Below are 21726 nucleotides of genomic sequence, written 5' to 3'. Positions count from 1 at the left end.
AGAGAGAAAGGAAGGAAGGAAGGAAGGAAGAGAGGGAGGGAGGGAGGGAGGGAGGGAGGGAAAGAAAGAAAAAGAAAGAAAAATTTTTTTTTCCAGTTTCAGAGAAAAGACTAAGCTTGTTTCACACACATACCTCTCACTCACATCATAAAATAGACACTGGGCAAACAGTATTCATATATACCTGAATGATCAACTGATTTTGCAAGGTCATCTGAAATTATTCCAAGAATGTCATCATCTGTGTTTAAGACTTCAGAAATGTCGGCTAAGGGATCATCAGCAGTACCTAAGTATAGTAAGTATGTTTTTAAAGTGTCAGTATTTTCCTAGACATTAAATTCTAAAACTCACTCATTCAACCATTTACTAAATACCTAGAATACAGCAGATACTGAGGTAAGTGCTAGAATCATGAAAAGATGATTACTTCTAAAGCAAGGAATTTTTCATAGAAAAGGCACTCCAAAATTTTCAATAACAAAACATTAAAAATTAAGACTTTTGTTTTTGTGACTACTGTATATTAACAATAAAATAAAATTTAAAATAAAACCCATAGGCAATAAAAGTGAAATAGAATGTTATAAGAAACAAAGCAAAAAATTAAGAAGGTGGCCTCGCTAAAAATGACATCTGGAAAACACTCTAGAAGATAAATAAAATATTAAAGGCAAACCTACTGTTTAGAAGTTCGTTCCTTGTAAAGTATAAACCAGATACCATCTAGTTAAACGCCTACTTCCAGCTTTACCCTTAACACTGATTAATTCACTTATTTATTCAAGAAAATATTTGAGTACCCACAGAATTATGTATATGGATTATGTTAACAGGCACTGGTCCAGCCACTGGGAATACAGAAGTGACTAAAACAAAGTGCATGCCCTCCAGAGCTTACTTCCTCAGAGGGAGTTTGACAGTAAATAAATGACATCAGTGTAAGTGCTATAAAGATAAGCAATAAGGAAAAAAGGATTCAGAATAAGATGTGGAAATACTATTAGGTATTAGATAAAGTGGTCAGGGAAGGCCTTTTAAAGGTGGTTACCAAGCACAAATCTAAACAAGCTATGGGAGCATATGCCCTAAAATGGAGAGAGTACCTCAGGCAAAGGCAAAAGCAGATGCAAAGACCAGAGCAGGAAGAGTTTTGTCAAGGCAAGGGGCCAGTGCTTGCGGTAATAAAGGGAAAGAGTGGTAAGAAACTGCAAAGGCAGTTAAGCAAGATTATGGATGGTTTTACAAGTCAAGGCGAGGACTGAGCTTTATTCTGAAGTATAAAGTACAGTTGACCCTTGAACAACATGGGGGTGAGGGGCACCAACCCTCCACACAGTCAAAAATCCGAGTATGACTTCTGGTCGGCCCTCCCTATCCTCATTTCCACCTCTGCAGATTCAGCCAACCAGAGACTGTAGGACTCCTGTATGTAACAGTGAAAAACATCCTCATATAAGTGGACCCTCGCAGTTCAAACGCCTGTTGTTCAGGGGTCAACTGTATAATGGGAAGTTGCTGGAAGGTTGCTAGAAGAGGGTGTGACTGATATCTTACAGGGAAACGCTGGTTGCCAGGCACAGAACCCAGAACCGACGGGGGTGGAGGAGGGGGTAAGGCATGTTGGCAAGAGGGGAGATGGATGAGTCAGCGGGTCTCGGCCGGGTCTAAGTGAGAGGCGGTACCAGCCTGCACGACTCTGGTGGAGGGGTGAGGTTAGGAGTGGTTGGCTTTGGGATATCATTTGAAGGCAGAGACAAACTTGTGGATGTATTAGATGTGGAATGTGAGATAATGAAGAGTCAAGGAGAACTACAAGGGTTTCTGGCCTAATCAAGCAGGAAAATATTTAGGCTACCTTTAGTAACTTTATTAGTCATTTAAGTTAAGGGATATCTGAATTTTTTAATCCATTTTTAATCCATTTTAATCCACTTTTTACTTAAGAAAAAAAAAGGATTTATATTTAGAATGGATAAACAACAAGCACAGAAAACTATATTCAATATCCTATGATAAACCATAATGGAAAAGAATATTAAAAAAACAATGTATATATATATGTATAACTGAATCACTTTGCTGTACAGCGGTAATTAACACAACATTGTAAATCAACTGTACTTCAATTAAAAAAAAAAAAGAATCCAAATTTGATCCCTTGTTCTTTTCTTTTGTTATTGTCAAGAAAAAAAAGAACATTTAGTTTCTCTATCCCACTCCTTAATACATTCTACCCTTGCTGCCTTTGTCCCTTTTAAGCCTATGATAAACCATAATGGAAAAGAATATTTTTAAAAGAATATATATGTGTATAGCTGAGTCACTCTGCTGTAAGGCAGACATTGGCACAGCACTGTAAATCAACTATACTTCAATTAAAAATTTAAAAAAAAAAAAAGGAGAGGAGAGGAGGACATAAAATACTCCAGATTCTAGATCAAATATTTCTATGAAAAGTCTTGTCCCATTAAACATATACTTCTCAAACAGAATTCATACATACATAAAAATGTCATTTTTCAAACTGAGCTAAAGTAAATTCTGTATGCCCAAATATTTGTAAAGTTTTTAAGAAATAAAATTATTTCAATAATGTACTCTCTAGACAACAGTACACTTGAAAGAAAGAAATTTGGGGAAAATTGTTTCAGGGTTAAGGTTTGCGGGCTTGTTTGTTTTAAACCAATGGAATTCTACTAAATTACAACCAGCATTTTTTAAAAGACCATGTTTTAAAAGTTCTCCTCTACCTGAAGAGCTTTTGTATCTTATCAACAAATTATTAAAACTGATGTAATGGACTACATTGAATAAAAGGATTTTTAAAAAGGAAGCTATTACTTTTGAATTCCCATTATAGAGGCAAGAGAGTGGTTCGACTGCACAGAACATTATATTTAACCTAGGTTTTGAAATGTGTATTATTCTAGTCCCCTACATTCTGGCTTTATCATTAAACTATTCTCTCTTCAGGAGTTTTGTGGAAAAAACAACTTCAAATAAAGGAAACAGGAATAAAAACTAGTGTACAGCAATGTCCTTCCAGTCACAGTATGTCTCCTTCCAACCTCAGTTCTCTTCCTTATAAAAACTCAAGGGCAATTTCCTTCTATGTAAGTCTTTAAATGGCTAGTCAAGACTTTTATAAGATATCTTTCAGAGTAAGACATCCTTTGAAGGGCCGACAAGTCTTTCACTATGCATTATTTTAACAACATATTAACATGGATCAGAGCAGGTAGGTACTCAAAACAACAGAACTAAAGTAAAATGATCTGCTAACATTAAACAAAGAGCATGGCCTTTACTCCTGTGCTGGACGTGTGCATTCAAATAACAGGGGGATAAGATTGCTTCTAATTATTTCAAGAAGTTAAAATAAAACATAAAAGCCTGTATTTTCAATCAAGGATAGTGGTAAGTTAATGAAGCTGTAACTACTTAATATATCAAAAGTCATCTTTCAGTGGAAGGCTGCTGCCTTAAGATTGTTTTCCAAATTGAGTTCATAAAATTAAATGAGTAATAAATGTAATTCAATGGCAAAAGGAAGCCTGTCAGAAGAACATTAAATTTCTAATTGAAAGTCAGATAAAAATACAGAAGTGGAGGAAAAACTTTGTGATACCGAACTAGTTAAACTCTGAGAGCCTTGCTGATGTTAATATTAATAAACATTAAGCTCTCATACCTTTCTCTGATTCTAAGTAGTCCCCCTATTCACTATAGCTAGGGCAGTGGGTCTCAACAGGTGACAGTTTCGTAGGGACATGTGGCAATAGCTGGAGACATTTTTGATCATTATAACATCACGAGGACAGAGATGCTGCTGAGTATCAGGACAGCCTCCTCCGCCAACAGGTTTCTGTGGCCCAAACTGTCAGGAGAGAGAAACTGATCTGAAATATACTTCACTCTGTTATCACAGTGGAACAGCCAGTTGCCAGCTACAGCACTCTTTTCCTCTTGTGAATTTCTTGGGGCTATGTAATTAACAAAAATCTACCTTAAGTTGAAGATTATTATATTTATAACTCACCAACTATGGCCTAATTACACTCCCTTACATTACCCTCAGCAAACTGTAAACCGAACATTTTCCTTCGCCACTCACAAGAGTTGATTTAGTGGTTGGTCTACAGATCAACTTATTTGATAAATCTTATAGACCTGGTACTTCAATAAAGTTAATTTTAAAATGCATATGAGGCCAAATTGAAGCATTTCAAAGGTTTGATTAAAAGGAAGATGAACGTAATGCGATAAAAGTTTGTCACTGATTCCACATACCGTGTGTTCCAGGTTTTGCTGGAGTTGAGGATGAACTAAGTAGTGGATCTAAGGAAGGATCCAAGAAATTTGGGTTCATGTTTGTTTTGTAAGAAAGCTGAGCTGTATCTTCTGATAGATTATCTAAACTTAGTTTGTTTTGTCTAGTTGTATCTAGAAGATCTTTTCCAAAGAAAGCTTCCTAGATAAAGATAAGCACATATGAGAACAATTGACTTAGTTATAAAATTCTAAAATGAGAACAGATAATTCTGTCATCATTTTGCTAAGAAGGCAGAAATAACAGAAAAGCTTAGTATTTAACAATATAAAAATTGAATATAGAAATATGTAAATAATTATAGAGACAGCCTGTCAATTCTTTTATATAAAGAATTGACCGGAATTTTAAAAATAAGGTTTTTTTTTTTACAAGAATCAAATAAAACCACACAATTCTGTCAAATATGTTTCTACCAACTGCAGTATAATTCGATACTCCCAGATTCGATTACAATTAAATTTAAAAATGGATAAATTTATAATTGGCACCTTAATTCATATTATAAGAAAAACTAAAAACTTCATGAATATTATTAATATTTATAGATTATCTACAGAGGATAGCACAAGGGTTTGATCTACAGCTTTAATATTTATATACTTCAGATACATTTAGTATTCTCATACGGATGCATATAACCACATTAAAGACTTCACATGCTACTAATCTGAAAGAGGGTTTTTATAGTCATTTTAAACAAACTGTGTACAAAATGTACGGCTATTAAAGGCTTTGGCCTTTTATCCATTTACTCATATTAACTTTTCTCCATTTCAATATACTTGCTCTACTGTAGAGACCACTCTTTCAAGCTAGGCTCCTTACAGCTCTAGATCTCCCTCAAACTTCTCAAGCATCAATAAAGAGAACAAAAGGAAGCACTGGGGACCCCCTTCACTTACTTCAACCCCAAAACTCCATTTTCTATAATGTGGTCTGCCTGGAAAGGGGATTCTTGGTGGAGGGCAATTTTGCAGTAACTACCAACATTTAATACACTTTTGCCAAAGACACATACACAAAAAAGGTTCACTGCAGCATTTTTTAGTAATACCAAAAAGAGAAAACAGACTCAATGTCTGTCAAAAAGCGTATGACTAAATAAATTATAGATATCCATACTACAAAATACATCAATTTTTAAAAAGGATGTAGAACTATGCTGTCAAAAAAAAGCAGCTCTAAAATACAGTATTAAAAGAAAGCAAGTTGAGTGATATGTCCAGCAAAACATAAAATACAAACCAAGACTATACAAAAATAAATTATTTTAAAAGTTCTGAAAGGATAAACACCAAGCTGTTAACTTTTGAAAAGGGATAGGGGAGGAGGTACGTGAAGTCTGGTAGAGGCGATGAATATTTGATTTGAAATTTTCACTTTTTTTAAAAGAAGAAGGTGTTTCACTATGAAAAAGAAATTTGAAAACCCACAAAGATAGAGCACTGGGCAGGAGATGATTTGTTTCTTATACTAGCAATGCTTTTATCATTAGGAAAGCATCTTAGAACTTTACAGATCATTTATTTAATGCCTTCAGTATAAATTTGAGAAATCTGAGACCACCATTAGCAAGAATTTTTTCTTAATATGACCCATGATGAATTTAGTGGTATTTATCAAAAACTGTTACATTCTTACTACTTTGGTGGCTTTTTGTTTCCTGCAGTTAACATAAGGGAGTGGCTCCACCTGGTTTGTGACTTAATAATGTTCAGTGATGACCAGAATCTAGAGACTTCAGATCTACTACAGGGGTTCCTATGGCCATGTGGTACCACCATCTCTTAATAGGCCAGGTAACTATTTCTACTGGCTGGATTATACAATTATTTATAGTTTATCTTGACATTGTTGTGATTAATAAAGAAAAGCTAGAAAAACACTGTTACTGAATTCCTGGCGGATTTTCATCACTATGTATGCCCCACCCCACCCCTGAACAACGGCGAATAAAAATACAATTGCTATCACAAGATGTCCAAGAAATAGTACTATCACAAAAGGTTCCTGCACATCAAAAAAGCTATATATTACTGAAGGACAACAGGGGAATTACACCTGTACACCAAAAGAAACAATCCAGATCAAGAGATTTAGATTACAGCAGTAATCAGGAAATCAGATCCACTATTTTTAAAGGCTCTTTTGCAAACGTATGAAATGGTCAGTTTTCATATCAATACTTTCATTAAAAAGCTAAAGAGGGCTTCCCTGGTGGCGCAGTGGTCGAGAGTCCGCCTGCCGATGCAGGGGACACGGGTTCGTGCCCCGGTCCGGGAAGATCCCACATGCCGCGGAGCGGCTGGGCCCGTGAGCCATGGCCGCTGAGCCTGCGCGTCCGGAGCCTGTGCTCCGCAACGGGAGAGGCCACAACAGGGAGAGGCCCGCGAACCACAAAAAAAAAAAAAAAAAAGCTAAAGAAAGCTTCCTAAACGTATATTACACGTTACAGAAGGATCAACAGGAGGTGGAGGAGGAGGGCATGCCATCTACTCAATACTCCCAGGAAGGACTATAAGATGGGAGGTGAAGGGCATAGGAGACAACACAAAGGATGCAATTAAATATAATCTAAACAATAAATGGTTCTATTTCCTGAACAGTAAAATTACTGTTTTATATATATATATATATATATATATATATATATATATATATACTTTTTTATTTTTTTTTTTGCGGTACGCGGGCCTCTCACTGTTGTGGCCTCTCCCGTTGCGGAGCACAGTCTCCGGACGCGCAGGCTCAGCGGCCATGGCTCACGGGCCCAGCCGCTCTGCGGCATGTGGGAGCTTCCCGGACCGGGGCACGAACCCGTGTCCCCTGCATCGGCAAGCGGACTCTCGACCACTGCGCCACCAGGGAAGCCCTGTTATATATTTTTAAAAGGTACAAAGCTAGAATGAATGGGTATGTGAAGGGATTAAGGGGAAAATAAAACATTTATTAAAGATAGATAAAATGTAAGGTGCAGAGTTAAGCACTTTACATCCACAATTCTTATTTCATCTCTCAACATTTCTGTACAGTAGGTATTACCACAATTTTATAGATGAGAAAACTGGAGCACAGAGATGTTAACTAAAACAAAATCACACAGCTAACTGGTAGCACAGTGGCATTCAAACCCAGGACTCTGACTTAAAAGACTGCACTCTTTAAAATGGACACGGCCTTTATGATGTTAGTTGTCTAACAAAAATTCACACGCATAAATATTATTATATACTTAAGGTACTTATGCTTTAAAGTCTTATTTAATAAATATAGAAGACATTTTACTCAAATGAGTATTTGAATTTTATACTTCTAATTACTAAAAAAAATTGAGGAAGCTGTATGTTAATTGAAAGGAAATGCATTTTAAAACCAATTAAATTAGTAATAGCTAATTGGAAAATTAAGGTTAAAAAAAAACATTACAACTCAAGCAATGAAGAGCTATCTATGTTGGCCATAGCTGTGTGGGAGGGACAGATCAGATGGACACTCAATGGCAGTCTGATCCAATTCAATTTCTACACATGAAGGAAGAGAGGCCAAGGAAGGATGAATTACATGCTCAAGAATCTAGAATGAGCTATGGCTGAGCCAGCCATTACACCTCAGTCCTATTTCTGATGTAGGGCTCTTTCCAGTGTACCACATGGCCTTGAACTCTTCTGTGACTTAATGTTTACAAGATGAACTAGAAGGATTTCTATTTACATCTATCAAACAATTTCTTCATATTGAGGGATATTTTCCTGATGTATATTTTAGAAAACAAAAACAATTCAGCCTAAACCCAAATTTGGTTCACTAGGCCTCTAAAAGTGGTAAATATTACGAAAGCTGTAATTCTGGTGGCTAGAAACCCATCATCATTCAGTGAACATAATTACTGTAACCTGTACTAGCAAAGGAAGCTGTCCACCAGACTTGCGTTTGCAGAGCACACAGGTATGACTGGTTTGGAAGAATGAGCTTTTCCCAGCCAAAGAGTTCTTGTGTGTCTTATGAAATTTAAAAATGAAAAACTGGGATTAAAAAAAGAACTTTGTAAAAAGTATCAAAGCACAAAGAAGATAAATGTAATTTTTAAGGGCCCCTGGAACGTAAAAAATGGCATTTATGAAGACTGATTAAAACATGTACAAAAACAACAAAACTCTTTTTAAAAACTCGATACATCACTTTACGTTTCATTAACAAATATATAATATAAAGCAAAATATTACTTGTAAATAGGCAGGGAAAATTTCTTCAAGCTTATTTTTCCGTTTTCGGTATCTCTTCTTTGTTTTTTCAGTGTTTTCAGTGACAGAAACAGATTCATCAACTAGAGTATCTGGTAACTGCTCACTCCAGCCTGAAACAATAGTCACATTTATAAATATGTGGTATTTAAAATTTTCAGATAAGCCCACCATAAGTAATTTTATAACTTACCAACATACACACACAGTTCCACATAAACCAGCTTCTTCCTTTTTCTTTCAGTTTTATTGAGATATAACTGACATTCAACTAAGTTTAAAGGTACACAGCATAATGACTTGACAAATTAGCTTTTTCATAAAAAGACCTCAAAGTTTATTAATTTTTAAGTATCATAAAAAAATTCATTTCATGTCTACTTATTATCAGCATGCTTCCCATTGTTTCTTAATGAGTATTTTCTTATTCACAAAGCAGAAACTTGATTTTTTTTAATGCTGACATTCTGTTAAAGATTAAAAAGAGGAAAATACATACTCAATGCTAATGGGTATGGATAAATGGCTACTCGAACACTACTAAAGGGAATTTAGTGGGTACAACCTTTTGCTAGAGTTTATTGGGACTATCTAACAAAAGTCTTTTAAAAAATGTGTGTCCTTCAGTCCAGCAATTCAAGTTCAGGAATTTACTGCAAATTAGGTATCTGGAGTACATACATATTGTGATAATATATGACTATCTATGAATATGATCATAAATATGCTATGAATGCTCAAATTTAAAATCAAAGAAATGCGAAAATCCAAAATGTTGGACTATGAAATTAGCAAAGAAAACAAGTACACCACTTAAAGCAGGTAAGCAAGCAATCAAATGATACTCTCACATACTTCAGGCAAAAGGCACAGGCCTCCTGAAAATCAATGCGGGCACTTTTGTTGCCAGACTACACAGGTGGACTGAAAACAACTAAATATAGTGGATAAACTTTTTTTTTTTTTTGCGGTACGCGGGCCTCTCACTGTTGTGGCCTCTCCCATTGCGGAGCATAGGCTCCGGACGCGCAAGTTCAGCGGCCATTGCTCACGGGCCCAGCCGCATGTGGGATCTTCCCGGACCAGGGCACGAACCCGTGTCCCCTGCATCGGCAGGCGGACTCTCAATCACTGTGCCACCAGGGAAGCCCCGATAAACATTTTTTAAACATTTTTTTTAAAATACAGCAGTAATCGAAACAGAAAATAAAGAATTCTCCAAGACCAAAAATTAAGATAAAATAGGAACCAGAGAAATAAGCAAAGAACTAAATAAAGCCCTCTAAAATTTTGCTAAAATCTAGTGACCTTGAACTCCAGTTTTCAGAGCCTTATGAGGAATGGGGAATAGAAGACAAAGCCTACAGCCTCTTCCCAAGGTGCAGAGATTAACCAGAAGCTGCCTGGTATAAAGTGGGGACCCTGAAGGACTCCACACCAGGGCTGGTTTAACAAGAAACACCCCCCACCCCCGTTCCCCTGGTCCTCCACACACCACTCACCACCCCACCCCCAACCTGACATTAAAGAAAACTGCTTGTCATCTTGTCACTGAATAAGGTGCTGGGTAGAAAGGCAAAAAAAATGAAAATCTTCCCTGAGAGTTCATAAACTCAGTACAGCCCTGATATGTAAGAAATCTGAATTTATATAATACAGGTGGACCAAAAAACTTCAAGCTAAGAACTTAGCTTAAAGGAGTCCTAGGGGAGTAGCACCTCATGTTCCTGCCAACAAATATTCTCTGAAGTAACCAACCTTCACTTCAGTCCTCAAAAAGTGCAGAGAATGTTCTAAAGAATATAAGCTCACAGTTTAAAAAAAAAATTGCTATTTAATGTATATGTATCTATCTCACACCATAAACACAACGAAATGAGGCACCAGGAGACAGGTCCAGGAGATACAGAGCAGAATCAGATATGCAAAGGTTTTAGAAATATTATATTCTAAATCAACTGAAACTGGAAGGAATAAGCTATAAAAAGAAGCTACAAAGCGTTAAAATATCAAAAAAGTAGTTCACGGGGCTTCCCTGGTGGCGCAGTGGTTGCGCGTCCGCCTGCCGATGCAGGGGAACCGGGTTCGCGCCCCGGTTTGGGAGGATCCCACATGCCGCGGAGCGGCTGGGAAAAAAAAAAAAAAAAAAAAAAAAGTAGTTCAGAAAACGAAAAATGCATAATAAATTAAAAACTCAGTGGATGACACTGGATGACACAAATGAAAAATACTGAACTAAATGATAAAACTAAAATTATATAGAAGACAAAACAGAGACAAAGATGGAAAACAAAAAAAATGGTTTCATTGAACATATCACATTTCTTAACTGGGGCTTATTACAGCCATGTTAAGTCATATTAGAAACTTCTTTAAAACCATTATGGTGCTTCCTTTTAAAAATGTGCAGCAATTTGGTCCTGGACCTTCTTAAAGTAATCTCAAAGCAATATAATTGATTGGATTTAAATAATTTTCTTATCAAACCTAATTTCTATATTGCAGATATGAACTTTACAGGCACTCAAACCCTTTCATCACTAAGAAGCAATAAGGTTATATCACTGTAACATTATTTAGGATAGTTCTTTTCAACGGGGATATCAAGATAAGAGGGTTAAATCAAACAAAATCAGTACCATACCATCATCTCTGCTAGGTAACTGCTCAGAAATGGAGCCTGAGGAATCTTTTCTGATCACAGATCTTTTGGTTTTTCCTTGCCCAGTTCGACTTCTTTGTCGTACCATAAATCCACCAATACCTATCCAAAACAGAAATTAGGTAATCTTGTAAATAACTACTAATTTCTCCCTGTAATTCCACAGTAAGTAGGGTGCAGTTGCTTAGTCTTAAACAGTGAGGCATTTCCCAAATTCAATATGGGTTAACTTAAATCAATAACCTCATTTTAATGCAAAATACAAGAGTTTGGAAATAAGCAAATAAAAGAGATCAAAGTTATTGTTACCTCATTACTAACCAAAAAGGAATACAAATTCATTAAAGTACAGAAGACTACATGTATTTCTTCTCCTAAACGATGTCAGGGTAAACATTATAGTAAATTATGCTTGTTTCCTTAATGTTAGTAACTCATAGATCATCATTCAAATTATCTGTATGTTAGCTGAGGGAGAACAGAAACAAGATACAAACTAAACTACATGATCCAAACAAAAATCAACATGACTTCTGGGGTAACGTGTCTCGTTATTCCTAAAGTTCTTAGACATGAGCTCTGTAGTAAGAGCATGGAATCTAGAGTCAAACTGTGTAATTCTGGTTACTACTAGATTTTGGGTAGGTTATTTAACTTTTCATTGCTTCAGTTACCTCACTGGTAAAAAAAAAAAGGGATGATGTATAGTATCTCCTATACACATGTGATAAGCACTAACTAAATAGATGTAAGTGCTGAGAATAGTGCCTGACACATAGCTAACAGCTTCTGTCATGATAGTTGTCTAGCAATATACTTTGTGACCTAATGGGCCCCTCAAATGGGTCCCTTACATGGATAACTTCCATGTAAGGCAGAAAAAGAAAAAACAAACAACAAAAAAACAACAACATTTAACTGTAAGTTCCTGGAAGGAATTTGGCAGTGTCTAAAAAAGTAAGTGCACTTATAAGCCTCATAATTACGAAGAAATGAAATCATTTTCACACAGTGATTTGGACGAAGTTAATCTAGGCTGCTGTTATAAATGTGGCTCATCTGTAAGGAAGGTTACCTTTTAAGGTCTAGCAGAAAACAAAGTTTTTCCTTACACATCAAAAGGTATTTAGGGCTTCCCGGGTGGCGCAGTGGTTGCGCATCCGCCTGTCGATGCAGGGGAACCGGGGTCGCGCCCCGGTCTGGGAGGATCCCACATGCCGCGGAGCGGCTGGGCCCGCGCGTCCGGAGCCTGTGCTCCGCAACGGGAGAGGCCACAACAGAGGGAGGCCCGCATACCACAAAAAAAAAAAAAAAAAAAAAAAAAGGTATTTAGATCACTCTTATCAATAAAATATAAGCAATCAGAAGAAAAAAGACTGAACTGATTCAATATACTACCTCATTCACTGGTAAACAGACATTAATAACTGCCTAAAAAAGGCTACAAGTTCTGGGGACTTCCCGAGAAGTCCAGTGGTTAAGACCCTGTGCTCCCAATGCAGCAGGGCCCAGGTTCGATCCCTGGTCGGGGAACTGAGATCCGCAGGCCGCACGGCGCAGCCTAAAAAAACTCTCTAAGTTTCAGCTTAGAGAGTTATATTTGAAGCCCTCAATATTATATTTCTTAAATTAACTAAGTTTTGATTATACTAAGATGTCTAGCTCAGGCACTATACCTGGTCTGTATGGTTTCCTTTTTCTCTTTTTGACACCCTCTGTTCCTTCTACTCCCTTAGTTTCATCATCCACAGCTTCCCGTTCAGGACTAGATTCTGATTTTCCATCACAATCCATAAGTTCTCCTTCTGGAAAAAAGTAAACATACAGATAAAATTGACAAAGCTATCAAATACACAATTCCTACGTAACAGGAAATACAAAGCAAAGTGGCTGCCGAGCCATTCTAATCAGGCATCCCAGTTGACAGGGAAAGTAAAGAGACAGAAAAGGCCCTCTAAGGGCTGCAGAACTCATACTAATTAGTGCAATGTTCTCAGGAAATGAAACATAAGAATCAGGGAAGGGGAAACACACAGAGAACACTCCCAAAGACAATTATAAATCAATCTGCACTTAGCCTATCATTCCCTTGCTTTTAATTATGTCTTCAGGTCCAGGACCCCACGACTGTCTCTCTAGCCTAGAACTCTCTTGAGCTCCAACTAATCTGTAATTAGATATTACCTAGTTACTGAAAACTTTATATACAAAATTGAACTACTAATTTAAGATGAACCTTCTCCCTTTCCCAGGATCTACCTATCATCATTAAAAGACATGGAAATATACCGTGCAGGAGCCAGATTCCTAGTAGACAGGAGCCAGATTCCTAGTAGACAGACTTGACAATTCCTAATTTCTTTTCTCGTTCAATCACGACTCCTCAGTATCTCCCAAGGGCATTTTATTTCCCTCAACTACCAACCACCTCAGTCCAATCTTGACTTACTGCATTCCCTCCCCTCCTGTTCCTTCCTTGCCTCCATGCTTACCTTCCTCTCCAATCAGTTCTTTAAATTGCAGCCTAAATGATGTTTCTATAAATATCAATTTATCAATTGAAAAGTATCAATTTTCTGCTTAAAAATCCTTTAATGTCTTCCCAGTGGCCTCAAAATGAAATTCAAATTGTAAGGCCCATTATAACAGTGCCCCGTGAACTCTCGAGCTTCATCTCACTCCCACTATGCAAGCTACGTTCAGCTACCTGAGCATATCAAGCTCCCTCTCCACTGCCTTCCCACCTCTGCCACCTTCCACCTACCCATCTTTCAGGATTTTTTTTTTTGGGGGGGGGGGGGGGCTGCGTTGGGTCTTTGTTGCTGCTTTCTCTAGCTGCGGCCGGTAGGGGCTACTCTTTGTTGTCTCTAGCTGCGGCCAGTAGGGGCTACTCTTTGTTGTGGTGCGCGGGCTTCTCATTGTGGTGGCTTCTCTGGTTGTGGAGCACGGGCTCCAGGCGTGCGGGTTTCAGTAGTTGTGGTGCAAGGGCTCAGTAGTTATGGCTTGTGGGCTCTAGAGGGCAGGCTCAGTAGTTGTGACTCATGGGCTTAGTTGCTCCGTGGCATGTAGGATCTTCCCGGACTAGGGCTCAAACCCATGTCCCCTGCATTGGCAGGTGGATTCTTAACCACTGCGCCACCAGGGAAGCCCTCAGGATTTATTATAACCATCACTTTCTTAGAGAATTCCCACAGTTATACATGCTCCTGTACGTTAACATTATGCTTCATTTTAATTGGTTCTTTTAATGTCTGTTTCCTTGCTAGACAGACTCTATTCTCCTTATCTAAGACTCTTATTAACAGCTGCATCCTTAGCATGGTACGTAATAGGTATTCAACAAATTTTTCACCAAATGAAGTAAACAGTGAAACTAAGTAATGCATACAAAAGCTCAGTTCTTAGAGAAGAATGCTGTTTTAAAACCATGGTAATCAAAACTTTTCAAGCTGTATATGCTTTACGCTGTGCTTTAGGGGAAAAAAAGTTATCAAATAACATTTAACAATAAATTGTTAATACTTTTCTTCAATATTCTAAGTATTATGCATATTTCTGTAATACCATGAGCACTGTATTTGTTTTCCATAATATTAGGTCAATGTTTAAGGTCAATTCTATAACAATCTGATAACTGCTTTCTACAGCTAAGATTAAACCATGAAAATTTTATCTATTTATTTATTTTGTGAAACTTAGCAAACACCAAAGGTAACAAACTAGCAATTATTTACCTTAAAATAAACCCACTGAAATATATGAGGGAATTTACGTTTAAGATGGTAGACTAAATTCATGTATCTAATTTCACTCTTCCAAAACCCTATATACAGTAAAGCAAGCTATTTTTAAAAGATAGACCCACAAAGACAGAAAAAACAGGAAAGAAGAAAAGCCACAATTTTGGAAGGAGAAAGCAGAGAGATGAATAATAACTGACTCAGGAAATGCAAATTCTCAGTTGCAAGTGGAAGGAACCAAGAAAAAAATCCAACTTTATCACAATCCTCCAAAGGTTGAGGAACTGGCAGAGCCAGGTACGTTTGGAAATGGGTGGGAGGCAGCTAAAGCAAAGCGAGTTTTATATTCATATTAACTACAGAAGCCATAATCCCTACGACCTTCCCAACTTCACACACTGTGAGGCTGCCATTCACACTCACAGGATTTGGGACTCAGACACTCAAACTCAACACTGGGGTCATGGACTGAAAACAGGATTAAGTGACTACAGGCATGTTAAATGCTGACCCTCTCTCTCCCCTGGGGCCTTTCGCCACTAAACTCCCAGAAAGCCAGCAGCTAAACCTCTACTGTCCAAGCAGGAGACAGGAAGATTCTTCTGGGAAACCTGACCAGTCCAAGAGAAATGTCTAAAGGTACTGACACTAGGGGATTTTCCAAATAGTGAGCACAGATCACAAAAGCTTAGTCAACAACAAATACCACCCACCAGCTCGAAGATTTTCATCGTTTTTAATCTCCCATTCCTTATTTTTTTTAAAAATTAGTAATTTATTTTTCCAATCACCACTTTTAGTCCTCACTTTTAATCACACACGGACAACCAAGGATTATCTATCACATGAAAGAGAGAGACCTGAGACCACAAAATGCAACTGGGAATTGAAAGACTCTGCAGGAAAAAAAAAAAAAACATTAGAAAAAATTTTTTAATCCTCCAACAGGTAAGATAAAACATTCATGAGGCAAGAACAGGATGCTATGAAAAGGAACATGCAAAGGAAGGAAAGAAAGCTCTTGGAAAGTAATCCATGATATTTGAAAACAAAACAAAAATGAAAATCAGTAGAGGGATAGAAAAATAAAATAAAAAATTTACTTTAGAGTAAAATGCAAAGACATGAGCTGGAAAGTAGGAGAGAAAAGACAGGGAGAATGGGCTGAGTGGGTCTCACATCTGAATAGCAGGGTCAAGAAAAAGAAGAGGGGGCACCGAGGGGGAGAATCAATGGTTTCAAGAACATTTCCTAACGCTGAGGGGTATGAGATGGTAGATGAAAGGGACCACTCAGTGCCTGACAAAAGAAAGGAAAAACATCCATAACAGACTGAAATACACATATCTTCACCAAATTTCAGAACACTGCAGACAAAGAATTTCCTAAAATCCCAAGAGCTTCCAGAGAGAACACAGATCATATAAAAAGTATCAAGTTCCCTATATACCAGGAACAAAGAGACACTGGATCAATGACTTCAAAACGCTGAAGGTAAATTGAATTCCAACCTGGAAGAGATCAGTCAGGTGGGAGGCTACATTTTCAGAAGTACATAACCTCTCAAATTTACCTTCCATGCATTCTCTCTCAAGAAACAACAGAAGGTATGCCCACCAAAAATGAAGGGGAGAGAAACAAGGAGGAATACATGAAGTCTCAGGAAACACACAATAAAAGACTGAAAAAACAAACAAAACCCCTAAAGGTCTTATCAGTTTGGGAACTGAGTTACTTACATCCATATGAAGGAATATGAAAAATGAGGCCATGAAAAATGAAGAATAACATAAAAGCAAGAACAGTAAGACAAAAGGAACACAAAATATATATCCATGTGCTTGTACACGAACAAAACACCTCTGGAAGGACACAAAGAATGGTTGCCTCTGGAGAAGTGAACTGGCAGGACAGGGAAAAGAGAAACACCCTGATTCTTGGGCAGTTCTACCCCACACCCTGCCTGCCACAGCCTGGGCGCGGTCCCACTCCCCACCTCCCGATGTCACCACCGTGCTGTGAGGGTCCACGGGGCGGGGCTGGGGGGGGGGCAGCAACTGAGAGGGAAGCACTGTGCTCCCACTCGTCTTTTTTTGTTTAAATAAATTTATTTATTTTTGCGGGCACTGGGTCTTCATTGCTGCGTGCGGGCTTTCTCTAGTTGCAGCGAGTGGGGCTACTCTTGGATGCGGTGCGCGGGCTTCTCACTGCAGTGGCTTCTCTTGTTGCGGAGCACGGGCTCTAGGTGCGCGGGCTTCAGTAGTTGCGGCACACAGGCTCAGCAGTTGTGGCTCACAGGCTCTAGAGCGCGGGCTCAGTAGTTGTGTTGCACGGGCCTACTTGCTCCGCGGCATGTGGGATCTTCCCGGAGCAGGGATAGAACCTGTGTCCCCTGAACTGGCAGGTGGATTCTGAACCACTGCTCCACCAGGGAAGTCCCTGGGTTCCCACTTTTTTTTTTCCCCCTGCACTCCCACTCTTGAGACACAGAGAGCAGTTTTATTTTCTTTAGATTTGGGTTTTTTGGCACTAACAGGCTATCCAGACCCCAGGAGCCTGCTTTTATTGCACAAGTTTGTTTCTGATATGCTAAGGTGATTGTTTATGACTTATTTTCCTTAAGAAACGTTTATCAGAAGAGTTTAAAAATGAACAAAAACAACCCCCCAAAAGGTGAGTACAGCTGAAATATTTCAGGAGCATCACAAGTTCATTTGGACTTTGTTGACTCCTGGTGAATCTAAAATTACATGTGTATAATATGATGGACAGTATTACTTCTATGGGGATATCCCTGCTGGCAGCCTCAATTTGGAAACTACAGCTACAGAAATATCTACCATTTCTCACAGTGTTGTTTTACAGAACGGTAGTCAAAGGGAAAACCTTCTCAGGTCTTTCTATTGATGTTTTGTCTTTAAACAAACATCAACAAACATTTATTCCCTCTATAATTTCATACTTTGGGAATTAGTGTGTAACCACCAAGAAACCTTGCAAATTGTGTGAAATGCAGCATTTCTCAGATTTAAGGGACTATGGAACCACTTTTCAGGCAGTTTCTGATATCCTCAGAAACTGCAACTCTTCACTGTACTGTGGCTGATGGTAATCAGGTCAATTCCTTCCAGATACACAGACTACTTCTTCACAAGCCTCAAATCACTTAAAACTTCAAAATGAACTTCTGTTCAACGGTACTTGAAAATGAGCTACACATAAGCATCAGAAAGCTTTTCTCCAACCACAGACCCAAAACCACACTACTACAAAAGAAATGTGAGGATTAGTTGATAAAATGACAGGAGCACACACAGACCCATTCTAAGCCACCATCATCTCTCACCTGGACGACTGCAAGAGCCTCCTGCCTGAACTACTTGCTACAACTCCTGGGCTTAAAAGTCTGTTTACATCACAGCAGAGTGTTCCTTTTAAAATATAAGTAAGATTTTGCCACTGTTCTCATCAGATACCTCCAACAACCTCCCATTCCTTTTACAGTAAATGCCTTAAGCATCACCTTTATGGTCCTAAAGGACCTACTGAGTCACCCCACCTCTCCTCACATCTCTGATCTCATCACAGGCCTTTATCCCTTTGCTCACTGTGCTGGACACACTGTTCTCCACGATGTTCAGCAAATGTATAGGCACATCCCACCCAGGGTCTTTCCCGTTGTCTCTTCCCTCAGATAATCGAGTGGCTCACTCAACTCTTTCAAGTCGGTGCTTAAGTATGGCTTCCAGATCATCTGGGCTGCCTCAGCCCACTGTCTGTGCTCCCAAGTCCTCTCAACAGCACTTGCCAAACACATCTTTATTAACTTATTATGTTATGTATTTTCAACGATCTTTTCTCCTAACATTAAAATGTAAGTTCCATGAGCAGAGAATTTTATCTGCTTTGCTCACTTGACATGACTTCCAACATCTGGCACACAGCAGGCATTCAATAAATACTGGTGAATGATAAGATGTGATGGAACAAAAGCAATTATTACTTTATTTTTGAATCAACTGAAAAGAAATAACCACCCTAAAAACAAACAAGCCTATGGTGATCCTTCTTCAGAGATAAGCAAAAATAAAACTCATGTTGAATTTAATGCCACTAAAATTATTTTTTCATCTCAAGAAAATTCAGCCAGAAAAACCTGATCAAGAAAATGTTTATAAACAGATGGTTTATGATGAGCATCTGTGAATATAAGCTTATATTTGAACATCAACGATGGCTTTTCATTTCTAAGTTGCATGGAGTTCTACTTTAACTTAACCATGGAATCCAAGTTCACAGCAACTGAAGAGGTTTATGCAGCTATCTGTCAAACCCTGAAAAGATCTGTGACCTTCAAAGATATGGTGCTCCTGGAAATTTCTGTAATATAGGTCTGTTCTAAAAGGATACATGAAACGAAGAGAACCTGCAAAGGCAAGGTCTGAGAAGACCACTCACATAGGACAGTGTCACACCAAAGGGTTACCTTCTGAGTCAGCAGGATCTACCCTTAGATAAATCAAGTAATTTTAAAAGCTCTTTTACAGTCTTTATCTTTGCAAACATATTCCACGGAAAACATGTAAGGATTACCTCGACTATCATCCATTTCACCATCCCTTGAATGCTCTGATTGGATGTCTGGAGGGGTCTGAAGGACGGCCACGCTATTCTGATTTATGATCTTCAACTTCAACTTTGGTTTTGACCGTTTTCTTCTTGGAACAGTAACTGTGAGGCTCTGTAACTGAGTCATCCCTGATTCAGTCAAACATACACCATCCTGGGTGTAGGTCTTGGGTGGATCTAAAATTACAATATCCCAAGGATACAAATTAAAACCCTCATTTTAATTTCGACTGATAAGTTGATTCTTGTTCCGTAAGGACCACGTCAAGGGAATGTGACTTCTATAAACCAATTACCTATGAAATGCACAAATAATTAACAGTACTCAGTTAAAAGTAAGCATAGCTGGTCAAACTTCCTTGAATTATAGAGAGAAAGGTGGTAAGTTTTTTTTTTAATGGTCTTCCTGGCATTTCTACTTTCATGTATCAATACAGGGATTTAAAAAGAAAGCACGGAAGCTAAAAGCAATGCTTCAGTCACTCGACTATGAGCCTTTTCCTAGAGTATCCTTGCACACTGAAAGGTGAGGATCAATTTACAGAAGAGAAACAAAAATAATCCGTAAGCCCATTTGGAAATCAACGTATCGGTATAATCACTTACAAGGAGAGATAGTAAATAAGCAGAAATTCTGCAAAAATTTAAGCGTACAAAATTGCTGTTCATTAGAACAATTTCTGTACGATCCAAATGTTTTTGTATCAGATGATATCAAACAGAAGTAGGCAAAAGAATGAGAGTTTAATAAGAATATCATGTTAGTCACTACTCTAGGCTGATCTATTACAGAAAAAAATAGTAAGAGAATGAATTCTGAAGGAATCTCTATTTGCTAACTAAGCCTTACTGTCTAGTCTAACTGATAACTAAACACAATAATGGATCAATGAAACCAAAGCAAGTATGTAGTTAATGGTTATTTCAAAAGTGGTTATTTTCACTGCCAATTTGGTGAGATCTGTAGGAATACTGTCCCACTAAAGCTGGGAAAGACAGACATTTTGTATGTAATTACAGAAATGATTACCAACATTAGGAAATTTACACTGAACACCCACATGAGTAAGGCAGGATTCATGTAACGTGTCACAATTCAGTTATATAAAAGCATTTCTTTGCTTTTTGTAAAGAACAGTCAAGGAAAGCATTTCAGAGTTTACCTAGCTCTTTCACTTTTGTGACAATTTGTGCTACAAGTGAAGATTCACAGCAGTCTGAGGAAGGCACTGAAATGGAAAAAAAACAAAAACAAAAACAAAAGCTCGTGATTTTTTCACAAAAGGTAAGGTGTATTTAAAGATTTACATATGATTAAAGTTTCTACTACTGTACCCATTTTACTAAAATAAATGCTTGAAAACTAAATAGAATTAAATTAAATAGAATTAAAAGCTGTCTTTAAAACAACAAAACAACAAAGAGAGATGGTGGAGGAAATACACAACATCATGGAAGAAAAACTGGTAAAGATGAAGAACCAATGTACTGGATTGCTATGTATTGCTAATAACTACAAGATTATGAGTCTTTTTTAATTTTTTTTTTTTTTTTGCGGTACACGGGCCTCTCACTGTTGTGGCCTCTCCCACTGCGGAGCACAGGCTCTGGACGCGCAGGCCCAGCGGCCATGGCTCACGGGCCCAGGCGCTCCGCGGCATGTGGGATCTTCCCAGACCGGGGCACAAACCCGTGTCCCCTGCATTGGCAGGTGGACTCTCAACCACTGCGCCACCAGGGAAGCCCTGACTCTTTTTTTAAATAAATTCATTTATTTTATTTATTTTTCAGTAAGTGGTGCTAGGAAAACGGGACAGCTACATGTAACAGAATGAAATTAGAACACTCCCTAACACCATACACAAACATAAACTGAAAATGCATTAAAGACCTAAATGTAAGGCCAGACACTATAAAATAAAACTCTTAGAGGAAAACCTAGGCAGAACACTCTATGATATAAATCGCAGCAAGATCCTTTTTGACCCACCTACTAGAGAAATGGAAATAAAAACAAAAATAAACAAATGGGACCTAATGAAACTTAAAAGCTTTTGCACAGCAAAGGAAACCATAAACAAGACGAAAAGACAACCCTCAGAATGGGAGAAAATATTT

At 38.0% G+C, this 21726-nt stretch overlaps 1 protein-coding gene across 29 annotated transcripts in view; it reads right to left on the bottom strand.

Moving 5' to 3' along the window:
* The window catches only part of KMT2C (lysine methyltransferase 2C), a 298083-nt gene that overhangs the window by 61809 nt on the left and 214548 nt on the right, over window positions 1-21726 (bottom strand). For 27 of the 29 annotated variants that reach the window (XR_003679677.2, XM_028489535.2, XM_028489534.2 and 24 more), the window contains 7 exons: window positions 20772-20837; window positions 19573-19785; window positions 12916-13044; window positions 11222-11341; window positions 8560-8690; window positions 4294-4474; window positions 185-289 (listed from right to left, as the gene is read on the bottom strand). Coding sequence is in view for 28 of the 29 variants with exons in the window: in XM_028489535.2 (XP_028345336.1) it covers window positions 185-289; window positions 4294-4474; window positions 8560-8690; window positions 11222-11341; window positions 12916-13044; window positions 19573-19785; window positions 20772-20837 (945 nt within the window). In the remaining variant the exon portion in view is untranslated. The remainder of the gene's footprint in view (window positions 1-184; window positions 290-4293; window positions 4475-8559; window positions 8691-11221; window positions 11342-12915; window positions 13045-19572; window positions 19786-20771; window positions 20838-21726) is intronic. The other 2 variants (XM_028489546.2, XM_055084735.1) reach the window with 2 other exon arrangements.

The sequence above is a fragment of the Physeter macrocephalus genome, chromosome 5 (assembly GCF_002837175.3).
Source record: "Physeter macrocephalus isolate SW-GA chromosome 5, ASM283717v5, whole genome shotgun sequence".
NCBI classification, from domain to species: Eukaryota; Metazoa; Chordata; class Mammalia; order Artiodactyla; family Physeteridae; genus Physeter; species Physeter macrocephalus.
Note: the sequence above shows the minus strand (reverse complement) of the source record. Positions and strands in the feature narration are given on the sequence as shown.